The following is a 14643-nucleotide window of genomic DNA, read 5'->3' as shown; positions in this document are numbered from 1 at the left end:
GGATCATTGAACACTAGGGACGTCATGGCCTGGATCCTGGCGAGTGGGTGCCTAATTTCCCTGGAAACATGTCTTTCCATCTGCTTTGCATGGCTTCCTTCTTTCTTTTTTTTTTTTTTATTATTATGTTATGTTAATCACCATACATTACATCATTAGTTTTTGATGTAGTGTTCCATGATTCATTGTTTGCATATAACACCCAGTGCTCCATGCAGAACGTGCCCTCTTTAATACCCATCACCAGGCTAACCCGTCCTCCCACCACCCTCCCCTCTAGAACCCTCAGTTTGTTTCTCAGAGTCTATCGTCTCTCATGGTTCATCTTCCACTCCGATTCCCCCCCTCATTCTTCCCCTCCTGCTATCTTCTTCTTTTTTTTTTGTTAACATATAATGTATTATTTGTTTCAGAGGTACAGATCTGTGATTCAACAGTCTTGCACAATTCACAGCACTCACCATAGCACATACCCTCCCCAGTGTCTATCCCCCAGCCACCCCATCCCTCCCATCCCCCTTCACTCCAGCAACCCTCAGTTTGTTTCCTGCAATTAAGAATTCCTCATATCAGTGAGGTCATATGATACATGTCTTTCTCTGATTGACTTATTTCGCTCAACATAACACTCTCCAGTTCCATCCATGTCGTTGCAAATGGCAAGATTTCATTCCTTTTGATGGCTGCATAATATTCCATTGTATATATATACACCACATCTTCTTTATCCATTCATCTGTCGATGGACATCTTGGCTCTTTCCACAGTTTGGCTATTGTGGACATTGCTGCTATGAACATCGGGGTGCACGTACCCCTTCGGATCCCTACGTTTGTATCTTTGGGGTAAATACCCAGTAGTGCAATTCCTGGATCGTATGGGAGCTCTATTTTCAACTTTTTGAAGAACCTCCATACTGTTTTCCAGAGTGGCTGCACCAGCTTGCATTCCCACCAACAGTGTAGGAGGGTTCCCCTTTCTCCGCATCCTCGCCAACATCTGTCATTTCCTGACTTGTTAATTTTAGCCATTCTGACTGGTGTGAGGTGGTATCTCATTGAGGTTTTGATTTGGATTTCCCTGATGCCGAGTGATGTTGAGCACTTTTTCATGTGTCTGTTGGCCATTTGGATGTCTTCTTTGGAAAAATGTCTGTTCATGTCTTCTGCCCATTTCTTGATTGGATCATTTGTTCTTTGGGTGTTGAGTTTAAGAAGTTCTTTATAGATTTTGGATACTAGCCCTTTATCTGATATGTCATTTGCAAGTATCTTCTCCCATTCTGTCGGTTGTCTTTTGGTTTTGTTGACTGTTTCTTTTGCTGTGCAAAAGCTTTTTATCTTGATGAGGTCCCAGTAGTTCATTTTTGCCCTTGCTTCCCTTGCCTTTGGTGATGTTTCTAGGAAGTTGTTGCGGCTGAGGTCGAAGAGGTTGCTTGCATGGCTTCTTTCAATTTGTCCCCCATTGCCACCCAAGAAATTGTGAGAATAAACCGTTGGGGAGAGTTGCCTGGAAGAAATGGCACTCAGGCTGGGCTGGGCTAAACAAATATGCCAAGAATGATTTCCAGCAAAGCTGGTGGAAGAATAGTGGAGAATGAGAGAAGGATGTTATTTTTGTCCCATACCATTTAGATGCTGCCTAGATCCTTGATGCTCCTTTCTACTTAGAGTAGGTAGAATTTCTAAGACATGACCCATATGTTGGATCATTGGGTTCTCAGCAGTCTCATTTTGTTATACCTTGTTACTACTTGGAAATAAAGTTCAGAAATAATATAACATCCCTGCATAAATATATTTTAATTCAATATGCTAGCTTAACTGTAATGGGAAGAAAAATAAATGTGAAGCAAAATAGCATGTTTCTTGCTTGAGCAGGACTACAGGAAAGGTAAGTTATCAGAGGTGTGTGTCCGTGCATAAATCACCTCCATTGGGATACTCACAAATGCAGACTGTTAACAGGTGTGTGACACTGAAGACTCAAATACTACCAGCATGGAATCAAGCCTCACCTCCTCCCAAAAACCCACGGAATCTGAAAGTGCATTCATTCTTCATTTGCATGGTTGTTATACTACATTCTTGGAAATTCAGTGGATGTTAAAACTGTGCATATATGTACAACACAGCCAGGCTCTAGGCTCAGATAATTATACACAGGCTTTTCATCTGCGTGAATGTCCAGTGGGCCAATCTTCACTGAGCAAGACTCCATCTGCATTGCAGGACATCTACCATCCCCGGCCCCCGCCGACAATCATTATAACCACCAGAGAAAGGACCCCATAAATTTTCAAATTTCCCGCTAAGTTCCACTGCTTTAGATGATTAAGCTCAGAAGTCTGGGCCCTTCCTGTGGTTTGGGGACTTGGAAACAGGCAGCCAACAATTAGTTTCAAGGTCTTGTTGCCATATTCGTGATAACATTTCTGGCCATCGGCTTTGTTGATGACTTCAGAGCAGCAGTGTCATTTAACACCAGAAATTGGATGTCACTGACTGAGTCCTGCAGAAGGGAGGTTTAATTTCCATTAAAACATGAATTTCATCTGTCCCTGTGATGCTTTTCCTTGGTCGTAGCTCAACCTGAACTGCTCATATTAAGGAACAACCAGATTATTCCATAATTTTCATTTTACCTTTTGGTTCTGTTTCCACAGCAGTTACCCAGAGTACTCTCCTTATGTTTCCTTATTACTTCGTGCAAATGCCCAGAATTAATTTAGTGAAGGAAACTGAGGGGTCCTTAGCAAGGCTGAGACCATCATCTAGAAAATTCCTTTTGTTATGATTTTTTTTTTCTTTTAGGGCAGTCACTACTTTGTTACTTAAAAGAGAGAGAGAGAGAGGAAGAGAGGATGGAGAGAGAAAGAGAAAGAAAGAGGAAAAAAAGGAAAGAACCATACAGCTGGTGTTTAATGAATCCGTCAGACCCAGTTATAAAACACCAACTACTTACTTTGATTTGTGTGTATCCATGCCATGGTTGTACTTAAAAACAGTAGACTTTGCCAGAACTCATTTTGGCTTTGTTTACATTTATCTTTTAAACGTATAAGACTATTGATGGCACCTCACCAAGGTTATAACCCCTTTATAATCATGAATTTTTAATCTGGAAAAGAGTCTTGGGGGTAGCAAGACTCATCTATATTTACTTGGATGCTCGAATGAAAATATACAGGACTCATGCGTTGGCTAGAACAACCCAGGAAAGTCCTGTCAGAGGTTAGGAATGTGGTATCTTTCTGCTTCCAAAAGCAGCAGCCCTTTATTTAAGATGCTTTTCCAATTTAATTTAATTATCCTTGAACTTCCTGTTGAAGGTTTTGAAAAATCCGTGTTGGGGGGGCGGGGGGGGGGGGGGGGGGGGTGGGAGTTCAGCGTGTTATGATTGCCCCATTTCTGAGTTTGGGCCTTTATTTACTCTGTCTTTGGACCCAGTTGGTCTATCATGTTAAATCACTATTGTTAGTTTTTAAGGGACACTGTTTGTACATTTGCACAATTGTGTTCTCAGTTGTCTCTGGTTTCCTCAGATTTCTACAAAAAAAAAAAAAAAGCTAGTATCAGAAGTCAGAGATTGGCTGCTTCATGTCATATTTCTTTCTTCTTTTCTTTTTTTTTTTTTAGATTCACAGATATTAATGATTCCTCGGGAAAACTGGACTTCAGCCGCCTTTCTCCATCTAAAAATGACTATTGGGCCATGCTGGCTTACAACCGGTCCAAGCTCTGCAACATTCTCTTCTCCAATGAGCTCCATCGCCGCCTGTCCCCGCGTGGGGTCACGTCCAACGCCGTGCATCCTGGAAACATGATGTACTCCTCCATTCATCGCAACTGGTGGGTGTATACGCTGCTGTTTACCTTGGCCCGGCCTTTCACCAAGTCCATGGTAAGTGAACGGCTTCTATTGCCGCAGACACCTTAAGTGCGCTCTTTATGGACACACGCGTTTTCTTCAGCTTCTCGCCTCTTGTAGTGTTAAGTCTGGTCTTGACAGTCACATCCTCAGGCCCATCAGAGCCATCAGAAAGGGCTCTCGATCGCACATCAATTGACTTATTTTGCATCTGTTTCTCTAAAGGCCTCTTGGAGGGCTGGATAGTAGATATGGTTTTCAGGTGTTGTGTTAAGGATGGCTAGAGGTCTTGATGGAAATGGTTCTCTTTATTTTGATGCAATTGTTTTATTGCTATTATGCAGAAAGCATAGTATTTGATAATGGTGTTTTGGGTCAGTAGGTCAAAAACATCGATTTGTGACCACTGAATTATCAGCAGAAGTGATTCCTTTGTTTTCACTGAGAATCTGTGTTTGATGTTCTAAATTCTTCTTTAATAAGTGTAAACTTCACCTGGAGAAGCTTTCATTGGTTGGAAGTGCATTTTATTCTTTACCTCCCCAAAGGTGAGTCCTTTTGGATGAAATACATTTCTGTGGTTAGATTTGGAAATTTTCACAAAGGTAAATAGAAAGTTTTTACATTTTTGATGGTTGTATAACAACCATATCTAGAGACTTCTTCCATGAAAACGTTTTAATAGAAAGTCTTTTAAATGAACAATGCACATTTTACACAGTGTATTTGGTAATGGTGTTTTTCTAAACCAGAGGCCTTTAAAAACACCCAGAATTAGTGCATACTAGTACTGTTCTAGTTAACTAACTTAACATCTAATCCTCAGAAAGGCCCAGACACATTTTGGCCTTTACGAGTATCACGAGGTGAACTCATTATCTTGGGGACATGATCCCATGGCCTCTGAATAGAGTTTGTCTCCTCCAGTGGCCATTCCCACTTACCGTGGTGGGTAAGGCACTTAACCAGTCGTAGCCTGATTCCTCACAACTAAGATGGCAATAGGGGTTGGTGTGGGGATTGACCATAATGGTTATGACATTTATAATAATGGGTATAGAATTTCTGTCATGATTTTAATCTGACTATCCAGCATGGTGGCCACCTGCCATATGTGGCTATGGAGACCTTGAAAAGTGGCTAATACAGGTAAGAAACTGAATTTTTAATTTGATTTTACTTTAATTAATTTAGATTTATATTTAATTTAGACTTAAATAGCTACATGTACCTAATGGCTTCGAGATTGGAAAGCACAGTTAAAGAACGTGCCCAGCATGGTGTCTGCGTGTGGTAGGTGTGCAGTATTCCTGTTACGACGGTTGTTATTTTTGTTGTGACATTACCTTTGGAGAGGACTATTCTCCGAAACGTCATTGTTTGTGTTGCGTACAAGGGTCACAGAACTAAAGGAGTCTGTAAACCGGGAGTCTGGTGGTGGTGTTTGGGTGGACCTCTGTCTCTGTCTCCAGAGGCCCAAAGAGAAAGTTACCAGCAAAGTAGGAAGGGTGTCCAGATGAAGAGAGCCTGGTCTTGAGCGTGTATTTCTGGTTCCCCAGGAAGCCATAGTAGAATGAACTTTCAGTGTTCTTGTCCCCAGGTAACTGAAAAACAGCATCTTTCATCTGCCACAAATGTACTTTTTTAGATAAGCATACAAATTATGAAGACTATGAAATGTGTATATAGGTTTAGATTTTTAGGAAATTTCTCTCTAATAGTATCTTTATATACTCGGGTATTTGGGGGTATTTTTAGCCATCAGAGTTGTATGACTCGGTTTATAAAGAGGCGGAATGGAAACTCACTTGTCAAACTCATAGCCAATCACTTCTTGTTCATAAACGTTTCGGACTCCGCGCATGTGGGAGAGGCATCAGCATGACTGTAAACCGCGGGGTGGGTCTGTGTCACTGGCGGGACAGACTGGGCTTACTGGAAAAGTCGCTCTGGTGTTTTATCCTTCTCTATGTGGCTTGACACTGCTTCTGTCAGGATAAGACATTTGTTTCGTGGACGCAGAGTGCACTCCCACCTTTTTAACACCAGTTTATTTTTGAACATAAGCCATAGAGTTGCATCCCATTCTCACCCCATGTGAAAGTTGGGATCCTAAATGCTCCTGAGGAAGCTTAGCGTGGATGCAGTATCCTCATCACCACTTGGCTGTCTATGCTTCATAGCTCTGTCCGCGTTGCACACCAGAAATGTTTCCCTTGACACAAGCGTAGCTGGAATGCACATCCCCTTGCACAAGGTCAAGGAATCAAGAAGCACAGCCCAGCCTTGTGCTTGGAGGCTCTGCCTTTGCTTCTCCCCCCGAGCTGGCTCCCTGAAGTATTAAACAACGGTATTCTAATATCAGTGTCCCTGTTTTATTTGCTGTGACTTGCTGTGACTACGGTGATTTTAGTTACAGTAATTAGGTCACCCTTCATGGAGTCAGGCTATTTTAAGTGCCTCTTTAAGGAATATTGTTGCAGATCAGTAATTTTACAATTGGATGTTCTTGTGCAACTTTATTAAATGTAATCTGTCTTTTAAATGTTGCCCTTTTACAGTTATACATTTCTAATTGTTGCTGTAAATGCATTATCACTTTGAAATTAATTAATTTTTCCATTTTGGCCGCCTGCAGTATAATAATCACTAATGAGAAACTCATAGGGATTAATCTCAGCACAGCGACCCCTACTGGTAAATCTGTGTCTTTGGCACCTTGTCCCCTTGGGGTCTGGAGGTCAGGACAGGTGGATGAGGAGTCTGTGAGGGAAACATTTGTCTCCCTTCCCATCAATTTTTGTAAAAATAAAAATAATACAAATGGGAATAGGATTTTTTTTAAAGAAAGCTTTACGCCCAGTGTGGGGCTTGAACTCACAACCCAGAGATCAAGAGTCACACTCCGTACCTACTAAGCCAGCCGGATGCCCTGGGAATAAGAGTGTTTTTAAATATTGTTTAAAAAATATACAGGATTCTTTAACTGCTTTTGAAACATCTTAAAGGAAACTAAAGTTTGACGGGAGCTTTCTGATAATGAAGTCACATCCATCATGTGTATTTTCCTGTCTTTCTAGCTTTCTTTTATGCCGTTAAAATACTCTAAAGTTGTATTTTGTGTATGTATGTATGAATATACATTGTAAGTGTATATAAAGTATTCATATATAGGTTTTTCTCCAAGTAATGTAATTCACAAAACCAGACCCAGTGATAGGAAAGATGTTCAAGGGTAATTTTGGCTGTTGGTGATTGTTGCCATGTGTGTTGACTTTAGATTCCTGCCATACTTCCAGGTAGGATGCGACTTGGCACTTTAGGCCAGACATCGTGATGCTTTATACCTCGGCATGTGTGTCTTCACTGATTCCTCACAACGGCTCTGCAATTTTAGAACCATTACCCTCCTCTTGTAGTTAAAAAGCACAAAGCACTTGCCCAGATCGCAGACCCTTCAGGGCCTCCTCCTGAGTGCACTTGTTCAGATCACCACAGCACCTCTGCCTTGTAGATCTCTCCTTGGGCACTTAGGTTTCCTTTTAAAATGTTTGAAAGTACCTTCATGAACTTAACCCTCAGCCTTCTTACCGCTCCCCTCCGTCCCCCCCCAATAAACTTTCATTTCTGGTAAACAACATCTGAGCTCGCGTTCCTAGGTCCAAGCCAGCCCTTTGCAGATCGGTATGTAAATTTGAAGCTGAACACTGTCACGTGGCCTCTTAGGGTGTTTTGTGCGACCAAATATTTATGTTGGCAGGTAACAGTAGAAAGAATATCATGTGTTAGGGTAGCAAGAGCTTAGCAGATGTTTTAGGGAACTGCGTTTTCAAATCATTTTACATTAAAAAATGAGTTTGTAGAACTTCTGGAATGATTGAGTTATGTTTCCTGTGGCCGTGTAAAGCCAGTCATTGTGCTGAGTTTTAACAGATGTGCATCTACCCCGCTAATGGATGGACCGGCAATGCTGGTTCTGTTGCAAAGTTATAAATTATAACTAGAAAAAGCACAAGATGTCATTCTTCTAACCTTCGCGAAAGCCAAGCTGAGTAATTCTGCCCTTGAATAACCCGCTGCAGGGTGATTTATAGTTGTATAATTTAAAACATAATGAAGGAGATAATAGATGTTGATTTGTTCTTTAAATTAGTGTTTTAGAAAAATACTTCCCCCCATTCCCTTTTTTAAATACCTGCAGCTGACTACGCTGTAGATACGATCAAGGACAAAACCCTGTTCAAATCTTTACTGGTGCGCTGGAGTAAAATGCAGTGGCCTTTTTCTATGTTGGGAGGAGGAGATACAGTTTTCACTGTAGAAATTTCAGCATATTCTTCACTAATGTAAATATTTTGGGACTCCCGAGTGAGGGTTGAATTCTCTTGCTGCTTTGCTCTTGCCAGTCCAGGTATGTCAGAAAACTAGACTCCTGAGACCCCACTGTGGTCACTTGACCTTTCCTGCAGAACCCCACAGAAGGACCTAGAGGCTGTGCTCTTTCGGCTGAGGTCACATCCCTGCGGCCTCACACATTCTTCTTACTTTCCAGGATTATCATTGGCATTGGTTTTATTAGTCACCTCTGATTCTGTCCAGAGCTTTAAAATTAACAGTGTTTGCTCAATTCAGAGTCCAAGGGATATGGTAGAGTAAAAAAGAACAAAGCATTTAGAATCATTAGGCCTGTATTCAAAACTCAATGTTTCCACCTCTTTTCATTATATAATTTTGAAATGCTTCAGTCTCAGTGAGGCTTATATTCTATGTCAGTTTTCATGTTTTGGGCTGTGGGTTATTAACACCCAGTTAAAAGTGTTTGGAATAATAGTGGTTTGTTTTTCTCATATATGCAGAAATCCAGAGGCTTCCAGGGGTATGTTTGGCTACTGCATAGGCAGCTCCTTTGTGATTGTCTTGGCTTTTCCCTCATGCTTATAAGATGGCTGCAGTAGCTCCAACCATTGCATCCTCTGTGATGAGGTCTGAAGTTAGAATGGGAGGGACGGGACCCCCTCTTTGCACATCTCCCTTCTTTATCAAGGAAGAGAACATTCTGTCTCAGAACTGTCCTCTGTAGCAGACTTTCCTTCAGCTCCCACTGGCTGGGATTGAGTCCCTTGTCCATATCCTAGGTGCAAGGGAGGCTGGGAAAGTGCATTTTTTGGCATTTTGTATCTCTAGGGTGGGAGTTGAGATCTGGTGGCAAGAAAAAAAGGTGGGATAATGGCTTTTGAGCAGGCTCTGTTGAGTAAAAGTGTGCATATAGAGTTCCCTCATCTGTCAAATGGAAATGCTGTCTATTTTATGGGGGTCATGTGCTTGCTTCAGCAGCACATATACTAAAATTGGAACGATACAGAGAAGATTAGCATGGCCCCTGTGCAAGGATGACATGAAAATTCGTAAAGCATTCCATATTCTTTTCTGGAGAAATAAAATCTAACCAAGTCGAAATCAAAAAGGCTATTAATGAGGTGCAATAAAAAGTGGAGGCTCTAACTGCTAGGATAAATCAGGCAGAAGAGAGAATTAATGATATGGAAGACCAAATGATGGAGGCTATTTTATGGGGTCACTGTGAAAGCAAGTTAGAATTGAGTGGAAGTCACCTGGTCTTGTCTGGTCCCCTTCTATGTAACCAGCTTCACCTCAAGCCACTTGCAGCCCCATTCTCCTTCCTTCTCCAGGATGTTGAAGCATACTGTCCTTTAGTCTAAAACCCTCCTTTTCCTCCACTTTTAGTTACTTTCTGCTCACCCTTCAAAACCCATTCCAAACATCACACCCCAAGGAAGCCTCAGATCAAGATCTGGTCAAGACCCCCCTTTATATGCTCTCCTAAGAGCTGGCGTTCATCGTACTCTAGTAGCACTCCATAAATACTGCTGAATGAACGAAGGAAGGAACCCCAGAATTTCTCCTCCATGATACTGAATACAAATGCAGTTTAGAAAAAAATAATTTTTGTGGTTTTGTATTTAATGCTTTTCTCTCCCTCTCTTGAAAGTGCTGTTTTTGCCTTCACACTACTGTATCCTTTACTCCATAAAGTAAATGCTCAGTAAATATTTGTAAATGAATAAATGGAAGACGATTAGGTGCTCAATGAATGACAGCCATTAAGGCAGCCCTTATCATTAGTCTGTCTGAGGTGGGCAGGGCACTGGGGTTCAGAATGTGTAGATAAGGAAGCAGATGAGACGGGGGCCTGGCTGGCTCCCCACGGCTAGTACATGGGGGAGCAGGGACCAGAACCCAGCTCCCACCCCCCAGCTCCCGGGCAGGTGCTGCTGAAGGATCTGCCAGGAGGGTGTGTATGGAGAGAAGGCGTAGAGGGAGAACCCAGAGGCTTAGGGAAGACAGGACAGGCTCCGTCGCACTCGTGACCGAGCCCAAATCGAGAGTTGGATGCTGGGTAGCCTGAGCCGGCCAGGCGCCCCCTCCCCAGCCAGCTGCCTGTTTGAAGGCACACCTCAGCTTTGGGGGAGATGGGCCGTTCTGGTTAAAGACAAAGGGAAGGGAAATACTCTCGGCCCTGTGAGGCTGCAGCCTCTCTTCATGGCATTTCTCTGCCTTGTTTCTCAGCGTTTTCAGTCTGGTTAGGCCTTTGTTCCCGAATGAGCACCCGAGAGGGGAAAAAGTGACTCTCTGGCCTTAATATGTGCGACAAATCATTCAATGAACATTTAGCCAAGATTTGAAATTCCCCTACTTTTATCTTCCTCCCCTTCCTTTCTCCTGCACCCCTGCCAGTGTTTTGGTAACGCGCGGTCTGGTCCCCACTCTCTCACCAGCCCTTTTATTGCTTTTAAGTCCGTGGTGCTGCCTTTGATCCTCCCCTCTCGGTTTCCTTTTCTCCAATTTCATGCTGCTTTCCAGTGGTTTTTGGCTGGAGCGCAGCGTGGGCATCGGAGGCCAGCACGAGGAGACAGATGCCGGGCGCTTGCGTTGCCCCGGCACGATGGTGCTGCACTGTGTCTTCTGCGGATAGTGACATTCCTATAGCTCACCAGACGCGCTGATCGTTCCTTGTGAGGTAGACCGTAATGTGTGTGTTCAGCAGCAATAACGACAGCTCCACAATCTGGTGTGCCGGATTGCTCAGACACTGAAACCCACACCCACCCTTACCCCTTCTTGTGACTCTAAGAAACCAGCACATTGAAAATGAGTGGAAGTTTTCATATCATGTGCAGACCTACTAGGTGCCGGGCTCTAGGCTCCTGGGTTTACACCTCTGTCTCTTGTCTCAATTTAATTTTAGGGTTTGCTGTAATCAAACAATTGTGTGTCTCTGAGCAAGTCGTTTACCCTCTCTAGGCCTCAGTTTTGTTATCTGTAAAATGAGTCAGTTGACCAAATTAGTGGTCCTGTGGGTTATGGATTTTGGAGAGCAGTGTAATTCAAAAGGAAATAAGAAAGGGATTCTAACGTAGATTCATACTTTTAATTCTGAAACCATGAAAAACAAACCTACTACCGTCTACCATCATCACTGACTTTTAAGGAATGGGTATTTTAAAGCCAAAAACTATAAACAGGACCCAATTGTGGAATACATTCAACTTCTGGAAAACTCATGACTGTGTCACTGTTGTGTTATTGTTGAAAGTGCCGGGCCTGCACTTGGGAATGACTGGCCCAGAAGACCCCAAAGGTCCAAACTTGCAATAAAGCCAACTGCATCTCGGTTAATGGTCTTGAGCCGGAGGTGAGGCCATCAGAAATGCATACCCGTCTAGACTTGCCATAGTGGAGGGAAGCAGAATGAAGGGATCTGAGGTTTGAATCAGGGTGTAATCTGACCTAGCGTATAGAATTTCTTTTTTTTCTCACAAGCACCTGTTTCAGCCTATGCCCTTTTATAAATATACACCCCATCTAATTACATTCTAGTTTCTGTAGGTCTAGAACCCTGGGCGTGGCTTCACTGGGTCCTCTGCTTCTGGCTCAGCTCCCAGGCTGCACTCACAGTGTGAGCAGGGCTGTAAGCATCTGAAGGCTCAGCTGGAGAAGGGTCTCCTTCCAAGGTCATGTGCTTATTGGCAGGATTCAGCTCCCTGTGGCCTAGTAGATTGGACACTTGGGTTCCTCTCTGGCCGTTAGCTGGAGGCTTCTCTCTCAGTCCGCTGCCACATGGGCCTCCCTAACATGGCACTTGCTTTATCCGAGTGTGGAAGACAGGGAGGAAATGGTCTACCAGCAAGATGAAGTGATGGCCCTTTGCAGCCTAACCACAGAAATGACATCTTGCTACTTTTGCCCATTCCGTTTGTTAGAAGCAAGTCACTGGGTGTGACCCACATTCACAGGGGGAGGATTTCACAGTGGTACAGAGACTGGGAGGCAGGGGACACTTGACAAGTTCAGTTTCGTTGGGTTTTTCCAGTGCCTTTTGGTAGGCTTATATGGTGGCAGATTTACTCACAGGCTTTGATATTTCTTGGCCTCATGCCATAGCATGCATCCATGACACGTTGATGTTTGCCTTGCTGCTCTCCTGTTTGCGTTCTTTCTGTGTTCTTGTCTTCTTCCCTCTTTCTGGGCTGAGAGAGGTATCAGATGCACCCATTTTGTTTTTTCTATATTTATGCATTTCTGCCTCATGATGGGAGATAAGATTTAGACCTTTAATAAGAAAGCTTATGAAAAGAATAAAGAAACGTGTGGATTATGTTTCCTAAAGTCAAATATTTATTTTCTTGCTGCTTTAGTGGAGGGGGCCATGTTAATCGATGGCCCAAATTTTCTTTCTAAAGGAACATGTATTGCCGAGTTTTGATTCAAGTTTCAAAAATTGGCCAGAGACCCTGGACTTTTTTTTTAAGCCATAAAGCTAGATAAGGCTCAGCGATCATTTCAAAGCCCACGTAGAATATTATTATTATTCCAGACTATGTATAGTCTGCACGATTTCTTGTTTTGGTTTTGGGTTTTTTTGTTTTGTTTTGTTTTGTTTTTTAAGTAGGAATGTAAAGGGAAAACAAACACTTCTATTTTGCAGTTTTCAGAAAATATTGTAGAGATTGATTTTGAACGTTGAACACAGTGATTCTGAATGTGTTCATGTTCTAAAACCTCTCCTTTAAAAATGTATAAGTAAAGTATCTTGTTTAGTAATATTCTAATTTCCCCTGTGAAATATCAAGGTTTTTTACTGAGCTGAGGCTTTTGTTTCTCCACATACCACCTTGTATAGAATCTGCACCACTTGGAAACATTTCATCTTTGAGTTTCATGTGATGGGGTCTCTTTAATCATTTACATTTTGAAAAAAGAAAGTGAAATATTCTTTAAGAAGCCAAAGTAATCCACAGGAATATATGGTGTTTGTTCAGCTGGATATCTTATTTATTTGAAGTACTGAGAGAAATCTCTTCTGACTGCTCAAAAAGGGGAAGAATAAACAGTAAGAGTGTCCAAGTAATCTGAGCTAGAGGGTCCCTCCTTGCACAGAAAAGTTATAAAAAGTATATTCGCCAGATCCAAAAAAAATACTGTATATCAACTACTGAGACCTGCATAATGTTTTCTTAGTATTCTCACTCTTTAGAAGAAAAAAAAAAAAACAAAAACAACTGTAAAATCAGGGAACTTAAATTTTCTTTTGATATTTTAATATTCCTGGGCAGGTGAATGCAGTAAGTCTGGTTTTCCTTCTTAGAGCATAACAATCTCTTGTTGGCTTTTGTGTATGCGATGTGTCGTTTGTCTCTTTGTTAGGACTCTATAACCGTAGAAGACCATGTAATGAAATTAGCGTGGCCAAAATCTCAGTGTTAACTCTGAGCGCATTTCCTATAAAGAAGGCATTAAGAAGATGTTTAAAAGAAAAAAAAATACAACATATTTCAGAAGAATTAGCTTCTGGAATGTATCCAGTCCTGAAAATAATATAGATTTCTTCTTTTGTTCCAGTCCTGAAAATAATATAGATTTCTTCTTTTGTTCTCTCTGTTAAAACCATTAGGACTGAGCTGGCGTCTTTCTATGCATGAAACGTTGGGGAACATACCAAATTCCTTTATCCTGGACCTGGAAGGGTCTTTTCTCTGTTGCAGTTTGCTTTCCTCTCCACGTTAAGCTTGCATACCGCATCTTCCAGTGCCATTTTGTCTCACTGCCAGGCTCAAGGGTCTGTCGGATTCATATTTAAGTCTATAGTGGAGGCCTCTTTCATCCAAAGCCAAATAAAAAAATAAAAAAATAAAATGAAAAATGAAAAAAAAATTAAGCTAACCTTTGCCATGTCTTCCATCGCTATGCCTCCATGTTAGTCTGTAATGTTAAGATCTGAAATGTATTCGATACAGTGTGGGAGACTCAATTTGAATTTTCCCCGAATGAGCGTATGTTTGCGAGCCTAGAGGACAAAGCCCAGTAACAACAAAAACCACAGCTCACATTTATCAGAACTCACCTGTTCTAAGTACCTTTCATGTGTCTGTGCCTCTGTTTCCCACCATCCACCACCAACGGTACAGGGTGGGTAGGAACCGAGAAGAGCGAGTTCATCTGTTTTGTGGAAGAAGAGTGTCTCCTGATGTTAGCACAGAGGCTGTGCCTGGGCTTTGATGCTGGAGACACCGGGCTCCTGGGCTCCACCCTTCCTTGTAGTGACATCTGTAATCATGGTCACATCACACTACATCTCTGGACCTCGGATCTTCTTTTTCTCTTTGAAATGGGGAGAAGTAAGAGCTTTTCCTGAGGTCTTACTGATGTCTAAGACTACACAAGAAGCTTTTGTTGGGGATGTTGTCTATTATT

At 42.2% G+C, this 14643-nt stretch overlaps 1 protein-coding gene and 1 non-coding gene across 3 annotated transcripts in view; both read left to right on the top strand.

Moving 5' to 3' along the window:
* The window catches only part of WWOX (WW domain containing oxidoreductase), a 980179-nt gene that overhangs the window by 281834 nt on the left and 683702 nt on the right, over positions 1-14643 (top strand). For both annotated transcript variants that reach the window (XM_035025300.1, XM_035025299.1), the window contains exon 8: positions 3639-3903. In XM_035025300.1, the coding sequence (XP_034881191.1) occupies positions 3639-3903 (265 nt within the window). The remainder of the gene's footprint in view (positions 1-3638; positions 3904-14643) is intronic.
* On the top strand, positions 9189-9295 carry LOC118023898. Its single transcript, XR_004682923.1, has one exon. It is a non-coding gene; the product is annotated as a U6 spliceosomal RNA (small nuclear RNA).

The sequence above is a fragment of the Mirounga leonina genome, unplaced genomic scaffold (genome assembly GCF_011800145.1).
Source record: "Mirounga leonina isolate KUSES-001 unplaced genomic scaffold, KU_Mleo_1.0 Mir_180, whole genome shotgun sequence".
Lineage (NCBI taxonomy): Eukaryota > Metazoa > Chordata > Mammalia > Carnivora > Phocidae > Mirounga > Mirounga leonina.
This window is presented reverse-complemented; position numbering and strand designations above follow the sequence as displayed.